The sequence below is a fragment of the Mesoplodon densirostris genome, chromosome 19 (assembly GCF_025265405.1).
Source record: "Mesoplodon densirostris isolate mMesDen1 chromosome 19, mMesDen1 primary haplotype, whole genome shotgun sequence".
In the NCBI taxonomy this organism is placed as follows: Eukaryota; Metazoa; Chordata; class Mammalia; order Artiodactyla; family Ziphiidae; genus Mesoplodon; species Mesoplodon densirostris.
In genome coordinates this window covers 20,870,001-20,888,429 of record NC_082679.1, presented here as the reverse complement: position 1 = coordinate 20,888,429, position 18,429 = coordinate 20,870,001, and the positions used below count along the sequence as shown (strand labels likewise).

Below are 18,429 nucleotides of genomic sequence, written 5' to 3'. Positions count from 1 at the left end.
CTTTGAATATATTTTCAGTGTCTGTGTATTTTGGTTCACAGTTTCTCACAGTCAGCTTAAGTCCAGTGAGTATTTTGATATATCTGATTGAGGCTACACCTCAATGCGATTTGGACACCTTATGATTTTTCATCTTTGTCTTAACCATATTAGGTTTGAAAACTACATTTCTTTGCACTCTTGATTTTTTTCGATTTTTGTTCATTTTTATTTATTTATTTTATAAAATGAGAGCAGCATGCAATAAAACTTTCAAGCACAGAGCACTGAGGCCGAAGGGTAAATATTGCAACAACAATGCTTGACTGAGAGGTGTATCATTCAGTGATAATCTAGAGTTCATGCTCTTGTTTCGAGATACAAAAGTCTAAATTCTGATGTACTGAAGACAAAAGGAGGTGTGGCTATCAGTGTATGACTAAGGAAAATGTAAGCTGTAAAAAAATTAGGCATGTGTACAATTTAACCTTTTTACTAATTTATTTTGAACTCATGACCAAATTGGTGATAGTTTTCCCATTTTTCTTTTTATTTAAATCAAGCAAGTTATAGATAATTTTGAGAATGTTATGTATTTGGTGCGTTCAAAGCCAGGATTGCTATTTTTTTCCTCATGTAAGACCTCTTGAAAGAAACAGTAACATCAAGGGATCTATGAGTGGACTTCTATTGAAGTTTATGCAAAATATTATGCAAAGATCCAGAGTTTTTATCAGTTTTTTATAGGTGTCAGTGACCATAAAGGGTTATGAACAACATACAGAAGTTTCCTTTTTTTCTAAAGTATAGAAAACAAGAAATTGAAATGATAAAACTTATGAATTATGCTTAGATTTAAGTAGAAACTGGCACAAACATTCAAAGCTTTAGTCAATTATAAATTATCACATCTAAAGTCATCTTTTCTTAAAAGTCCCTCCTGATTTGTTACAGAAATATGTATCAGTTGTAGAAAATTTGGAAAATAAAGAAAATAAAAATTGCCTATAAACTCATCACCTAAAGCTAAGACTTAGGCACTTTGAGGGCATTTCTTTCACACTTAATGTGTTTTTATATAACTTTTAAACTTTCTGACGTTGAATTCACATCTCATTCTATTCTTAGAGCAAAAGAATACTGATGAAGAAACAGGTACCAATGATAACTGACAAGTGTGAAGTTACATGTGCATGGTTGTTGGTAGAGGGCACAAATTCCTCTCTCCCAGCTTTGCTGTGTATATCCACTGTACTCTGTTGTCTCGTTGTTGAAAACTTCAATTGAAGAAATCTCATAGAATGTTAGCTGTGTCTGTCTCTCTTTGGATAATTTCGTTTCATTAAACTTTTGAAAAATTGTAAGTTTTTATATTTAGGTTCATCTGTTACCTATTTCTAAAAATAAAGTTTTCTGATAGACTCATAAAATATAGAGAACATGGATTATTTCATCAGCATCTTCTGATATGTTCCCTAGGTATGAGTTGAGGAAAAGGAATATGAGACCATATTGCCTGAATTTTGAATACTATCATTTATCTTGATAGTATTTTATTTTGCCATGACCATTTTTTAAAAATGCTGTTGATTTAATACAGATACATTTAAATTGTTAAAAGTGTTCCCCTTCCCATCAGATTGCAGAAGGCACAACAATGTAGATCCGTCTTTCAAGAATGTTTTTATTGCTTAATATAACCTTGATAATTTTTATGCTGTTTAAGAGGATACTTTAAAAAAATCAGTAATTCCTTTCTTTAGAAACGAAAAGATTTCTCTCTTTACAATGCCTGAATTCAGTATTCCTCTATTTTCTTAATTTTTGGGGTAGAAACCGAGGCATCCATCAAGCCAGTGGATCTTTTTAACAGAGAAGCATTGCAAAATAAAAAGACATGCTATATTTGAGTGATGATCCCTGCAGCATATGGCATAAGGCTTGGTTGCAGAGCAGGCACTCAATAAATGGTGAATTGAATTGAAACAAAGGTTTCTTGGATGCTTAATGGGACATTCTAGAGTGGGTATGATGGACTAAAAATCATTTTTAAAGAAGATTGTATATTTATTCATATATATTCCAAAACCTTTGGGTTTTATAATTTTTTAAATGAAAAACTTGAAAGCATTAACTCTGCCCCAGATCAGCCCAAATATTAACACTAATGTAAAGCCCTTTCCCTTTTTTCCCTTTAAGCATCTCTTCATGTTTTCTGCTTTTTTGTTTAGGATATTAGGTAAAGAGAATGACAGAGGAGATGTTTTTTTAAATGGGCTTAATGTCTGTTTTCTGCCTATTCCAACTTCATACATTAAAGTGAAAATTAACAAAATTTTATTTCAGTGATTTATTTTCCTTTTTTATTATTGAAAGCTGGAAATTGGAGTCTTTAATCACTTGTCTCAAAGAAGGGATGTAGAACCTTTTCTTTTGCTTTACAAAGATTTTCTTTTATCTGTTGCATTTAAGAAGACAATTAAAAATAAGGAGTTCCTCTTATATTTCTCCCATCTCCTTTTTTAGTATTCTATTATGAAAATCTTCAAACATACAGAAAAATTGAAAGAATTAAATAGATGAACCTTGATCACATGTCTATCCATATCTCAACCCTGAATCCATTTTTTTGTGATGCATTTCACAGTAAATTGTGGACATCTGCATACTTCACCTATAACTACTTGAGCATACACATCATTTAACTTACTGTCTCTCATACTTTTTATTAATACCTTATGAAAATAAGGTATTTCTCATGAGATCTGTCCTGATCTTCATCCTTAAGGTTAAGGCTAGTTTGTAGTTATGTCCTTTTTTTTTTGCTGCTGCTTTTTAATAACAATAGATGCTTATCAGAAGGCTTTTATTATATTATAGCACATGATTAGCAAGACTCAAAAGAAGATTATAAAAGTTTCTTATGTGCCTTATAGCAGTGCTTTAGTTCTTATTTTCTATAAGGAACGTTGCATGAGGATGTCTGATGCAAATTAAATGTTATTTATTGGATAATTCTTTTAAATTAAGAATTGAAGGCTGAACCTAATCTGTAAGGATCAGATATGGTGAAGCCAAACAAAGAGGTCTATATAGAATAAATAAGTAGGCTTTAGAGGTTTATCCTAACTATATCTGGGTTTTATTTTCCATTTGAAAAAAATCATTTTAAGCAGTCTCTTCTTTGACTACATATTTTACAGTCTCCAAAAATTTAGTTATATATTTCTCAGTGGCAAAATAGAAAAAAAGCTATTCAGTTTTGGTACAAATAAAGATAGATACAACCTTCCATAACACATTAGTTCTTAGAGTCATTTTTGCGTTTTCTGTTTTATAGGCTTTGTGATCTTTAATGGGATTATTTAAGCCCTAAGTATGAGAGGGACTACGTGGAGATAACTGTTTGACCAGGCACTTGATGCTGGATATTTCCACTAGTGGGAATTTCAGGGAGAGGGTTCCTCAAGCCATAATTTCTCCCAGAGACACTGCTTGACTCCTACTTGCCTCCCTTCAAAAAGGATTCCTGCATGAGCTGCTTTTTAAATTATCTTCTCCTTTCTTTTTGTATTTTTAGAAAACAATTCAAAATTTAGAAATAGCAACTCGTCTTAAACTGTTCTCCAATATGTCCACATTTTTGTTATAGAGAGAATTATTGATAAGTTTAAAACTGAATATGCGTGCTTTGGAATAATACTGATATTGATCTCTTGTAGCACCTTGATTGAACGTACTGTTCTTTTAATATATAAAAGAGATGTTTTGTTAGAAGTCCCCCCCTTTTCAGGTGTATTTACTGGAATAGTATATATTGAATGCTAACTTGAATACTAGCTGTTTAACAATTGTAGGAACATTCAGACATCTAAGCATTTGCAAAATTACTTATCTAAAACTGCTAGTGTTTGTAGATTTAATACTGAGTTCACTGTGTGCAGGTATTGTGTCACATCAGATCTTTATGGACAGTATCCCATTTATTGCTTGCACCAATCCTGTTTCCAAAAGCTTCCTGAATTGTTACATTTAGCTATACTTTTAGCAGTAAGTTGTGCTATTTGTATCAAATTGAATGAATTTGACATAGTAGAATTATCTTAGTGGGTAATATAGTCTTTCTTTAAAATTTTAGAATTGGGGTTTTTTTGATGCTTCATGGAAAAAGGGTCATTGGATGCTCAGTGTAGATGTACAGTGCTGGGCAGGGTGTTAGACCGTTTATATTTAGCCCTCTTTGAATCTGTGCGATAGTTAGGCATTATTCCAATTTTACCATTGAAGATACTACAACTGGGGTTAATTTGTTTATGTTAAGTGGTGAATCTGGGATTGACCCTCTGGTGTGACTTCAAAGCCATGTTCTTTCTGGTATATAGCCCTGTTCATGAAGTTTCCTAACATTTTATTCATATAAAAATGTATCCAGAAGGATCATTTTTGCCTTAAACAAATAAAGACATTTTATGTTTATTTATAAAAAAGGATTCAAGAGGAAATTTTTTTAAAAAACACTAGAACATTAGAAAATGAAAACTCTTGCTTGAAAGAATACAGGTCAGAAGACCTAGGTTAAGGTCATTGCTTATTGCTTACCTCTCCTTGATAGAGTAGATCTAATTTCTCTTAAACGTGTGTTTTTTTCCATTTTCCTTCTGTTTTCTCTTTTGTAAGAGGAAAATGTTGATAAGTGACATTTACTGCAGGAATATTTTAGGATGAATAACAATATATATGTGAAATTTCTTGGTATTTTTAAGACTAAATGGGATGATTTTTATTATGTTACTCTTGCTTTAGGGGAGCTAAGGAGTAAACTGAAACCAATTCCATGATTTTTATAAAGCAGCCATTTTTATTATCTGGAGAGTGATTATCTATGCTGCAATTTATTCTAATTTTAATTGAACCATATCTACATGTTCTTTTAAATTACTTGCTGAAATGATGAGTTTTTTGTTTTTGTTATTTTTTAAAATTGAGACCACCACCTGTCTGCTTTAAAAAATTTCAGTGCTCTGGTTTTGCTTGCAGCCTGCTGCCTAGCAGGCAACCATTAGGAAACCTCATATCCAGAGGAGGTTTGAAAAGAGGTATCTCATTGTAGGGCTATTCAGTTCCAGCAGGTGTGAGAACTGAGTAGGGTTCACAGTGTGGAAACATATGACCATTTCTGCTCCTACAAAATTACATCCTTTAGTGGTTTGAAATTACTTTATTTAGGTGGCTCTGTTTAGATAAAACATGGAACAGACTCCAAGGCCCAATCGAAATGCTTTTTATATTACCTCTACCTAATTTCTGTTAGCCCTGATTAATTGTCTCTCACCTTAATAACATTAGTATGAATAACTGAAGGGTTGATGACTCCACCACATTTTTCAACCTAAAGTTTTCCGAGGAGAACTGAAGCATCTGATCAAATTTTGTGTTCGTGATTTCTATTCCAAAACCAGTGTTTATTTAGTCAAAAGCTTTTATCTTCTTCCTTCATCTTGAGCCCGTGTCCCTGCAAACTCACTGTCTCCCTTAATTTCCAAATTTTATTTAATTTAGATGATCCTCTACCTTAGGGAACACTAATTCTCAAAATGTGTGTGTTCTACATCTAAAAGCTAATGTCCCTGAGAGTCTTTATTCTTTGATATAGGTATGGTGGAATAATGCCATTGCTAAATTTTATAAAAACACTATTTTAAAATTAAAAAACACTTTAATCTTTAAATTGCTAAAATTAGGTGTTTGATTAGCTTGTCTTATGATACATAGTCTACTCGAGGAATTGTTAATTTGTGTATTAATTTAGTATTTGGTATTTTTTTTGTCAACAGGAAGAAAGTAGATAATGACTATAATGCCCTTGAAGAAAGACTCAGTACCTTGCCTGATAAGTTGTCTTATAATATCATGGTATGTTTGGTGTGTTTCTTTTAAAGTAATATGTTGTTTCTTGTAAAGATATTAACTGTGTAGAGTAAAAAGACGTTTCTTTGCTTTATGTATATTGATTCACAAATTGCCTCCCTGATGGCCTCGATCAGAGGTAGCTACCATAGCAAGGAAGGTTTGTTTTTGTTTTACTTTATAATAATACACTAATTGTAGTAATAGTTGGTATGTACTTTGCCTTTTTTCAGGTTTATATTAAATTATCATGTTATGATGGCATAAATGTTAGCATAAAATTTGACATATTTGGTATGCAAATTTACTATGTTAGAAAACTAGTTACAACAGAAATGTGGCATGTAGACATTTCCTGTTAGCCAGAGCAGGAATACACCATAATGTTGTGTAATTCACAGAATTAAACCCTAGAACATTGATTTTATATAAAAAGGTGCTGCTGATTTTTGTTTGCATGATGTTTCATATCGACATAGCAGTCTATTCGTGAGCCCTGAATTAGATTCTTTCATTGCATAAATATTCTTTTTCATGAAAACTGTGTTCTTAATTAAATTAGCCCAAATATTTTGAAAATGTATTGTTCTTTATTATACCAGCTCAAATATTTCGTAAATTTTGTAAACCCTTTAAAGCTATGCATTTGTTAATTCCTGTTTCTCTCAAAAAAGAGACTGTTTTCTCAGAAATAATTTTCAGTTTTTAAAAATCAAAGTTATTCTTTTTTAACTTAACATTTTATTTCTAGTTTGCTTTCATTTAGATTTATGAATGAGCAAAAAATATAGACATTCAGAAGCAACACTAATTTCTCTGAAAGCTATATGTAAATATGCTCTTTTCTTGTTTTAATGTTGATTTATTAACCTAAAACAATTTTCTATAGGTTTTCCTAGTGAAATTTTAATATAATGTTAAATTTCCATGAAATTGACATTTTATTTTTCCTAGTGTAGAGATAAAAAGGACCTTCACACAGAGCTTTTAATGCTGCTTTATAAAATGTAGTTTTTAGTGTTTTTAATTTTTTTGCCTCCCCCCCCCTTTTTTTTTAAACAATAGGTACCATTTGGCCCCTTTGCCTTCATGCCAGGAAAACTTGTCCATACTAATGAAGTCACTGTTTTACTTGGGGACAATTGGTTTGCAAAATGTTCAGCAAAGCAGGCTGTGGGCTTAGTTGAGCACCGGAAAGAACGTATGTACCAATTATAAATGATGTTTCTTTGCTGGATGTGTATTGGTTCACAAAGTGCCACGCTGATGGACTGTTTGCTATTAAAAGTACCTTCCATTGATTTATTAGATAAATATAACAAATATCCAGGCTATTTGTGATTCTTTCGAATTGGAGGTAGTTTGAGCAGATCCAGCATTTGAGAATGTGGGCTGGAGAATGGAACATCTGGTTGGAAATGTCACCCACATTAGTATGTTTTCGGAAATTACCAAGTGTAAAAGTTACCACATATGGTTTTGTAGGTAGAAGTTGGATAGGTATAAGAATTGGGGTCATTTGATACTTTATAATTGGTTTGTTTTAGACGCTTTTCATAGACTTCCACTTTTTAATACTTTAGCACAGAGAAGGAATTTACTTCCTTCTCCTTCTCTTTATTGAACTAAGATAAATACCTATTTGCAAAAGTAGAAACAGTTCTTAACCATGCGTTTTGGTTTGGAAGAAGTCACATTTCCATTTTACAGAAGAAAAGACCAGGTGGGGAGAGATGCTACCTAAAATGTCACCCTTAAACTTAAGTGGTTTGAGGTTTCTGCCTCATTTTATTGAGGTAGTTCTAGTTTTCTTTATCTGTGATATTGTTTATTGATTTATACATATCCACACACACACACGTTGTGTAGTTGGATGGGTTGGCTTGGGTGCTAGCTTAGTTGCGTTTTAAAATTAGTTTTATTTAATATCTAATCTATGTTCTTATTTCTGTAATAGCATACTTAAATTGATAGTATAATATCACCCCTACCTGATTTTTAGCCTTCTAGTTAAATATGCGTCTGAAAATAAATTTTTGAGGCTCCTTCTGTATAAATGAGGTCATGTAGATAGAAAACAGCTGAGTTTTCTGAAGCTGAAATTATTTCACTTATACATGAGTGGGTACTAGTTGGAGAACTCATTTACTCAGTGAAAATTCTGGAATCTATATTTGGAGACTCTAATTGCAAATCAACTCCTATAAGTTTATAATTGATATATATTTTGATCTTTTATGCCACTAATCAGAATCTTATTGTTTGGCTTGTGTATAATTTCTGGCGATGATAATTCTTTTGGCATTACTACATTAAAGCAAGTCATGTATATTAGAGCAAAGAGAATGGGCATAATTCTTTAAAGGCCTTTTTTAATGGTGAAGGCTTTCTTTATCTACTGGGGTAACTCTGCTGATATGAAATCAGTTCATAGTCTTTTGAAGTTTGTTCACTTTGATTTTCATATGGATATTTCAGCAAAGAAAGCTTTAGAATCAATTTGACTTATATTAATGGAAGAATACTTTTAATAGAATAGAAAAATATTTTCTGGTAAATCACTTTCCAATGTTAAATACGGTTTTAGGAAGTGACCAAAACGATGACTTTTGGGGTCGATATTTATCTAAAATAATTTTCAGAATACATAAATAATAAATTATGTTTGAGAATCTATTTTGCTAAATGAATTCTGAAAAGTTGTTATCACACAGTTTTATAATAATTCATAATAACTGAAGAAATTGTTCAGGCATATTATTGTACTTAACATTTATTAAGAAAAGATACTTTATTTTCCTTAAGGCAGAAGAAATAAAGCAGGTTAAACATACCTACATCAGTGTCAACAGAGTGATTGGGGAAGGTGAAGGGAGGTCATTGCATGTTTAAAAAGTAATCAAAATACAGGACAAAATGGATTTAACACCACAATAAAAGGATTCAGAGACAGTGACTCAGAGGAAGATCATTTGTAAGAGGAAGATGGCAAGCTCAGTGTCCTACCCTTTTGCTCACATCTGGCATTTTGCCATTTAACATGAATATGACCAGCTTTTTAAAGTGTTTTATTTTTTAAAATTATCAGAGCAAAGTTGACTTTTTATTTGGTATACAGTTCTATGAGTTACAACACTTGTAAAGATTTGTTTCACCAGCACCACAATCAGGAAACAGAATAGGATACAGGATATACCTTAGGACATGGGACCACACCAAAAACTCTCTCAATGTTTCCCTTTTGTGGTCACACCCTACCTCTACCCCCAAGACCTGACAACCACTGATCTATCACCTTTTCTAGAATGTCATATAAGTGGAATCATGCATTAGGTAACCTTTTGAGACTTCTTTCACTCACTATAATGCCTCATCTAGGTTGTTCTATGTATGAAAAGTTTCATTCCTTTTTATTGCTGAGTAGTGTTCCATTACATGCATGTACCACAGGTTTTCTGTTTACCTATTGAAGGACATTTGGGTTTGCTTCCAGTTTTTTGGCATTTACAAACAGTTGCTATAAACCTTTTTGTACAGGTTTTTATGTGATCATAAATTTTCTTTGCAGTTGAGAAATACCTATTGTTTTCTTTTAGTGTCTTCGTCTGGCTGGCCTCATAGAAAGTATTCCTTCCTTTTCACTATTTTGAAAGAGTTTAAGAATTGGTGTTAATTCTTCTTTGTTTGGTAGAATTCATCTGTGAAGCCATCTGTTCTGAGCTTTTTTTTTTTGGCTGTGTTGGGTCTTCGTTGTGGGCTCTTCATTGTGGCATGTGGGCTTCTCTAGTTGCATTGCGCATGCTCTAGAGCACGGGGGCTCAGTAGTTGTGGCACTTGGGCTTAGTTGTGGTATGTGGAATCTTAGTTCCCCAACCAGGGATTGAACCCAGGCCCCCTGCATTGGGAGCATGGATCCTTAACCACTGGACCACCGGGGAAGTCTCTGTTCTGGGCTTTTCATTGTTGGGAGGTTTTTGATTATTGATTCAGTCTTCTTACTTGTTCTACGTCTACTCAGATTTTCTGTTTCTTCTCATTTCAGTTTTAGTAGTCCATATGTTTCTAGGAATTTGTCTCTCTAGGTTATTCAGTTTGTTGGCATTCAGCTGTTCACAGTATTCTTTTATAATCCTGTTTCTGTAAAATAAGTAATATTGTCTCACTTTTCTTTCTGTTTTTTTAATTTAGCTTTTTATTTAAGATTCTGCTTTTTATTCTTCCTCCTGCAGGTTTACTGCATATTTCATTTCAGGTTCTATATGTGATTATAAAGGCATCTCTGCTTTTATTTCTGGTTTTAGTGACTTGAGTCTCTCTTTTTCTTAGTCAGTCTAGGTAAAGACTTGTCAATTTTGTTTGTCTTCTCAAAGAACCAGCTTTTATTTTTGATTTTTCTCTCTTGTTTTTCCATTCTCTATTTTGTTCATTTCTAATCTTTGTTATTCCTTCCTTTTGCTTGCTTTGGATATAGTTTATTATTCTTTTTCAAGTTTCTTAAAGCATACAGTTAGGTTATGATTTGAGATCTTTCTTTTTTTAATGTAGTTGTTTATAGGTATAAATCTCAGCATTGCTTTCTCTGTGTCCTATAAATTTTAGTATATTGTGTTTTCATTTTTCTTTATCTCAAGGTATTTTCTAATTTGCTTTGTGATTTCTACTTTGACCCATTGCTTAATTCAGTGTTTTGTTAAATTTCCACGTGTTTGTGAATTTTTCAGTTTGCCTTCTGTTGTTGGTTCCTGATTTCATTCCATTGTGATTGGAAAAAAATACTTTGTGTGGTTTCAATCTTGTAAAAATTTTTAAAGACTTGTTTTTTGACCTATCACATGGTCTTCCTTGGAAAATGTTCCATGTTTCCCTTAGAAGAATACGTATTCTGCTCCTGTTGGGTGGAATGTTCTGTATGTATCTGCTAGGTCTAGTTGTTCTATAGTGCTGTCAAAGTCCTCTTTCCTTAATCGTTCTCCTTTCTGGTTCTTCTGCCCTTTATTGTAAGTGGGGTATTGACATCTCCAATTCTTACTGCAGAACTGCTTGAATTGTGCAAATTTTTGCTTCATATATTTGAGGCTCTATTGTTAGGTGTGTGTATTTTTATAATTTTATTCTTTATTTAAAAATTTTATTGAAGTATAGATGATTTACAGTGTTGTCTTAATTTTTGTTGTACAGCAGTGTGATTCAGTTATACATATATATTCTTTTTCATATTCTTTTCCATTATGGTTTATCACAGGTTTTTTTTTTTTTTTTTTTTTTTTTTTTTTTTGCGGTACGCGGGCCTCTCACTGTTGTGGCTTCTCCCATCGCGGGGCACAGGCTCCGGACGCGCAGGCTCAGCGGCCATGGCTCACGGGCCCAGCCACTCCATGGCATGTGGGATCTTCCCGGACCGGGGCACGAACCCGCGTCCCCTGCATCGGCAGGCGGACTCCCAACCACTGCGCCACCAGGGAAGCCCTATCACAGGATATTGAATATAGGTCCCTGTGCTATACAGTAGGACCTTGTTGTTTATCCATCCTATGTATAATATTGGGTTGGCCAAAAAGTTCGTTCGGGTTTTTCTGTAACATCTTACGGGAAAACCCAAATGAACTTTTTGGCCAACTCAGTAGTTTGCATCTGCAATCCCAAATTCCCAATCCTTCCCTCCCCCACTCCCCCTCCCCCTTGACAACCACAAGTTCTCTGCATCTGTGACTCTTGTTTCTGTTTTGTACCTATGTTCATGTATGTCGTATTTTAGATTCCACATGTAAGTGATATCATATGGTATTTGTTGTTCTCTTTCTGACTTACTTTGCATAGTATGATAATCTCTTGGTCCATCTGTGTTGCTACAAATGGCATTATTTCATTCTTTTTTTATGGCTGGGTAATAGTCCATTGTATGTATATACCACATCTTTATCCATTCATCTGTCAATGGACATTTAGGTTGTTTCCACGTCTTGGCTATTGTAAATAGTGCTGCTATGAATATAGGGGTGCATGTATCTTTTCAAATTTTAGTTTTGTCTGGATATATATGTCCAGGAGTGGGATTGCTGGATCATATAGCAACTCTATTTTTAGTTTTTTGAGGAACCTCCATACTGTTTTTTCCATAGTGGCTGCACCAATTTACATTCCCACTAACAGTGTGGTAGGGTTCCTTTTTCTCCACACCCCCTTCAGCGTTGTTGTTTGTAGACTTTTTGATGTTGGCCATTCTGACCGGTGTGAGGTGGTACGTCATTGTAGTTTGGATTTGCATTTCTCTAATAATTAGCGATGATGAGCATCTTTTCATGTGCCTATTGGCTATCTGTATCTCTTCTTTGGAGAAATGTCTACTTAGGTCTTCAGCCCATTTTTTGACTGGGTTGTTTGTTTTTTTGTTATTGAGTCATATGAACTGGTTATATATTTTGGAAATTAAGCTCTTGTCAGTCGCATCATTTACAAATGTTTTCTCCCAGTCCGTAGGTTGTCTTTTTATTTTGTTTATGGTTTCCTTTGCTGTGCAGAAGCTTCTAAGATTAGGTCCCATTTGTTTATTTTTGCTTTTATTTCCGTTGCCTTGGGAGACTGACCTAAGAAAACATTGTTACGATTTATGTCAGGGAATGTTTGCCTATGTTCTCTTCTAGGAGTTTTACAGTGTCATGTCTTGTATTTAAGTCTTTAAGCCATTTTGAGTTTATTTTTGTGTATGGTGTGAGGGTGTGTTCTAACTTTATTGATTTGCATGCGGCTGTCTTACTTTCCCAGCACCACTTGCTGAAGAGACTGTCTTTTCCCCACTGTATATTCTTGCCTCTTTTGTCGAAGGTTGACCATACGTCTGTGGGTTTATTTCTTGGCTATTTTGTCCATTGAACCATATGTCTTTTTTTGTGCCAGTACCATGCTGTTTTGATTATTGTAGCTTTGCAGTATTGTTTGAAGTCTGGAAGGGTTATGCCTCCTGCTTTGTTCTTTTTCCTCAGGATTGCTTTGGCAATTCTGCATCTTTTATGATTCCATATAAAAGTTAGGATTATTTGTTCTAGTTCTGTGAAAAGCATCATGGGTAGTTTGATGGGGATTGCATTAAATCTTGCTTTGGGTAGCATGGCCATTTTAACAATATTAATTCTTCCAATCCAAGAGCATGGGTTATCTTTCCATTTCTTTGGGGTTATCGTTTCATTTCTTTGGAACCATCTTCAGCTTCCTTTATTAATGTTTTATAGTTCTCAGCATACAAGGCTTTTACCTCCTTGGTGAGGTTTATTTCTCAGTATATAATTGTATTCTTGATAGATTGAACCTTTTATCAATATAAAATACCCCTTGTCTGTTGTAACCTTTTTTGACTTATTTTGTTTCATATTAGTGTAGCCACTCCAGTTCTTTCTTGTTACTCTTTGCATGGAATATCTTTTCCATCCTTTTGCTTTCAATCTATGTGTGTCCTGAGAAGTAAAGTGAATCTCTTTTTGATGGCATATAGTTGGATCTTGTTTTGTTTTTGTTCTTTTTCCCCAATCCATTCTCCTAATCTGTGCCTTCCTACTCCATGGTACTTTAATACATTTACATTTATAGTAACTATTTATAGGGCATTGCCATTTTATTATTCTTTGGTATGTCTTATAGCTTTTGTACCTCATTTCCTTCATTCTGCCTTGTTTTGCGTTTAGATGATTTTTTTGTAGTGAAGTGTTTTGATTCCCTTCTCATTATCTTTATTGATAGTTTATAGGTATTTTGATTGTGGTTACCATGGAGATTACTTACAACATCCTAAGGTTATAGCAGTGTATTTTGAACTGATTCCAGCTTAACTTCAGTCACTTAGGAAAAAAGCTATTTCTGTATAGCTCTGTTCCCCCCTTTATATTATCGATGTCACAGATTATATCTTTATATTGTATACCGATTAACATAGATTTGTAATGATTTTTTATGCGTTTCTCTTTTACATCCTGTAGCAAATAAAAAGTGGAGTTACAAACCATAATGACTGTAATACTATTTTAAATGTTTGCCCACATTTACCTTACCAGAGATCTTTACATGTTCATATGGATTCTAGTTATTGTCTAGTGGCCTTTCATTTCAACCTGAAGAATTCCCTTTAGTTTTTCTTGTAGGGCAGGTGTAATGATAAGGAACCCCTTTAACTTCTGTTTATCTGGAAATGTCTTAATTTATCCTTCATGTCTGAAGGACAGTTTTTAATATCTCAGTACTTTAAGTATTTCAGCCCACTGGAGTTCTTACTTCCAAGGTTTCTGTTGAGATCTCTGCTGATATTCTCATTGAGGATCCCTTATATTTGATGAGTTTTTTTCTTGCTGCTTTGAAGATTCTCTCTTTGTCTTTCAAAAGTTCGATTATGTTGAGGATATGGGGAGGGGGAAGGGTAAGCTGTGACAAAGTGAAAGAGCGGCATGGACATATATACACTACCAAACGTATGGTAGATAGCTAGTGGGAAGCAGCCGCATAGCACAGGGAAATCAGCTCGGTGCTTTGTGACCGCCTGGAGGGGTGGGATAGGGAGGGTGGGAGGGAGACGCAAAAGGGAGGGGATATGGAAACATATGTATATGTATAACTGATTAAATTTGAAAAAAAATAAAAATAAATAAATAAAAAATAAAAAAAAAAGTTCGATTATGTGTCTTGGTGTAGGTCTAATTGGGTTTATTCTACCTGGAATTAGTTGAGCTTTTTGGATTTGTATCAATAGATTTCATGTCTGGGCAAATTCAAAATTATTTTTCAAATAATCTCTTTTCCACTTTTTTTCTCTTCTCCTTTTGCAACTCCCTTAATGTATGTATTAATCCACTTGATATGTCCCATAAATCCCTTAGGCCCAGTTCACTTTTCTTCATTTTTTTCATTCTGTTCCTTAGACTTGATAATGTCAAATGTCTGTAATCTTCAAGTTCACTGATATTTTTCTTCTGCTTGCTCAAATATGTTGTTGACCCCTCTAGTGAATTTTTCAATTCAATTATTATATTTTTCAGCTCCAGAATTTGTGTTTGAGCCCTTTTTATAATTTCTCTTTATGGGTGTTCTCACTTTGTTCATATATTTTTTAAAAAATTTCCTTTAGCTCTTTGTATTTCCCTTTAGCTCTTTGAGCATAGGAGAGCAGTTGTTTTAAAGTCCTTTGCTAGTACATCTGATGCCTGTGTTTCTTCAGAGACAGTTTCTGGAGATATATTTTGTTCTTTTGAATGGTCTGTGTTTTCCTGTTTACTGTGTGCTTTTTGATATTTTGATGAAAGTTGGGCATTTGAAAACACAACCACCTCTCCCAGTCTTTGCAGAATGGTGAGAAGGACCTTCACTAATAAGCTAGGCATTCTTTAAGCCTTTGTATTAACCCAAAGTGAAAAGTTTTGTCTTTTGTGTGTTTTCTGAGCATGTCTTTCCTGGGCCTGTGTATGGATTTTTGATTTCCCTATATACATGGCTGCTTTTGAATATTTTACTTTGCCAAAGATTCTCACCTCAACTTCTCTTTGCAGCCTCAGGATGTATGTTGTATGGCTCAACTTCTAATCTGGCTCAACCTCTAATCTCTTGCCCTAGACATCTGCAGAACTGTAGTCCTCCTGCAGCTTTCAACAGCAGTGCCAGCTAATTGCTTCCCCCCTGAGGAGGCCTGGTTTAGGTGAGACAGATACCAGTATTTCAGACAGCCCCCAGACTGGTTAGAATGTTGCAAATACAGTCTAGTTTGTTCTCTGTGTTTCAAGGCAGGGATCTGGGCTGCCACCTTCTCCAGACCAAAACTGCTCCACACTAGAGTGGGCGGGGAAAGGCAAGTAAAAATGCCATGAAATTTCCTGCCATTTTGACTGTGGCTTTTTCTTGTTTGGGTGTTTGCATGGTTGTAGACCTTTGAGTGTTTTCCAGAGCCCCTCTAAGATATTTTAGTTAGTTTTTGTGTTTTTGATGTTTTTCGGGGAGGCAGGGAAAGCTTGAAGCTTCTTAGCCTGTAATTTTGCTCCTTGTTATTTTAAAGGAAGATTTTATTTTCCTTTGAGCATAGGAAACTTCTGAGCAGGTTTGTAGTGAGTAAATGTAGTGAGTGATTAACTGGAGGAAGGAAGGAATGAGAAGAAGATCCTGGAGGTGATGAGATTCGAAGCATAGATAGAAAATGTAGCTTTGGAAAATATCGATGAAGAAGAGAAAGAAGCAAGAGTAGGTGAAGAATATTTGGGTTGAAGACGTTAGACTAAAATCTTCATAGTAATAAAGTTAAGTTTATTTGTTCAGAAGTAGGAGAGGTTAGGATCTTGAAGTGCATGTGGACTATATATTATGGGAAATGTGATATGGCCATCAACAGACTTTTATGATTTATCTTATGAGGCAATATGTGTATTCTTTAGTATCTTCAGTGAGACATATCTTAAATGCATTGGTATTTTGTTACAGAGTATAAGTTTATGATTTTTGGTTTTATCTTCAGAATAAACATAAATAGCTTTAAAACATCATATACCTTAAAACATATAATAAAAAAGTAGTATCCTCTGTCCCTCTCTGCTCCCAGTTCCCATTCCCTAGAGGTATTTCTTTTAGTCTTTAGGCTAATCTTTTGCTTTGCTCTTTTTATGCATATTTCCCAAGTACTTTGCATATTCTGTTTTCTTGATTTTTTTTCCAATTTTATGTAGTATCTACTAGTTGCCTGCGTATAATTAAAGGGGAACATTTAGCTCATGTTCTTCTCCCTGTTCCTCAATCATTTTAATATTTTTTATTATAATTTTTGTTTAATCAGTGTTCATTCTTAGATATAATTCCATTTCCATTCTTGAACAGCCTTTCATTTGAAGTTTACTGCTTTTTTTGTTTGTTTGTTGCATAATGTTATGTATCTATCATTAATTCAACCAAACACTTTCATTTTATTCTTAGAGACTTCTTTACTGGAGTCCTTCATATTTGCTCCCATCTTGAATTTCAAAGAATGACTATCTTCCTAGTGTCTTCCTTTATCACTGTACCATATCTTTGCCTCTTATTTATTCCCATTTCTTGGTTCCTATGGCATCTCCTTTCAAGTTTTAGCTTTTAGTAACTTTCTAGGAAGGTATGTGGGAGATACATTTTTTGAAATTTTGCATGTCTGAAAATATTTTTTATACTCCTGCTTTTTGTAACTAGTCTATTTAGAATTTGAAGTTTAAACAATTTTGAAGGCCTTCTGTCTTATGGTGAAGTAATGTCTGTCTTATGTAGTGAAGACTTCAAATATTTGGTGATCATTGGCTAACCATTCATACTTAAGAGTTAAGCACTGTTAGGAAACTGTGTGGGCAGAGTTTGTTGACTAATAGCTTTTCCGTAGGGGGTTAAAGTTGCAAGATGATTTTTCTCATTAAGGGATTGACAAAAAATTCAGCAGTTTTGGAGTTAATTAGCATCCTACAAAAGAATTTTCTAATCATCACCTAGTGTTTTGAGAACCAGGCTGGATGTCTCAGGGTTCAGTATGTACACTGGTTTCACCAAGACATTTCCTATTCTCTTCTTGGTTCTTCACCCCTCCCCACAGTCCCTGCAGACCACTCTAGGCTGTAAATGTTTTGCTAAGTCAAGGAGGGAAATTACCTGGCTATGCTTTGGGAGGAGGGGGTTTGGAACGTAATCATTCCATTCAACCTTAATTCAGATATTTGTTTTTAGTTCACCCTTTCCTTCAGAAATATTTCCAGGAGAGGAGCCTTCTCCAAGTCCTACATCTGCAGCTTTACAACTGCTGCAGTTTCAGCTTTTTCTGTTGTGCAAAGTCAGTTACCAGTTGTCCAGTTTCCAAAACTTGGTTGACATCCTTTGTCTGCTATATTCCTTGTCTCCTTTCCCATTATCTTTGTCTCTATGCCTTCATAATTTTTTTCTTAGTTGTTATTTTAATAAGGTATGGGGAAAAAGTAAATTAAGTGCATGAATTCAGTCTGTGTTAAAGCAGAAATACAGACCTTTGAACTGGTTTAAGGAGAGATCCTATACAGAGGTTTGTGAACATTTCCACCAGGGGGCATGTCCTGTTGAAACTGTTGAAAGAATACTGAAAAATTCCAACACACAAAAGGAGAGAGATTGGAATGGAGTGGTTACAAAGGACTCAGAAGAGACTTGTCTTCACAGGCCTGATGCTATTCAGTACATACGAGTATGTGGCTAGGTAGAAAGATTGCTTTCGTGAATGATGTTTGTAACTTTTATTAGGCTTTGCAAATAATTTTTATTACATTTAAAACTTTATTCCTTTCAAATATATATAATGCCATAAGCTGTTAACTGAATATTTCTAAATATTTGGTCCTACATAGTGAAGAGTATATCATTTATCTTTAGGTGAAAATGGTTCTGCTGAAGTTACGAGTTTTTAGATTTTCTTTTCTAGTTTAAACAGTCTTTAGAACTTGCACTGTTAATTTGCTTTCAATCTCTCCTTTTATTGCTTAGTGCAAAGAATTTCAGCTAGTTCTAGACAAATTATTATAGATTCTGAATTAGTGAAGACTT

At 34.1% G+C, this 18,429-nt stretch overlaps 1 protein-coding gene across 2 annotated transcripts in view; it reads left to right on the top strand.

Moving 5' to 3' along the window:
* Positions 1–18,429, top strand: part of URI1 (URI1 prefoldin like chaperone) — a 65,855-nt gene that overhangs the window by 33,534 nt on the left and 13,892 nt on the right. For both annotated transcript variants that reach the window (XM_060085066.1, XM_060085065.1), the window contains exons 3-4: positions 5,814–5,892; positions 6,952–7,087. In XM_060085066.1, coding sequence (XP_059941049.1) covers positions 5,814–5,892; positions 6,952–7,087 — 215 coding nt within the window. The remainder of the gene's footprint in view (positions 1–5,813; positions 5,893–6,951; positions 7,088–18,429) is intronic.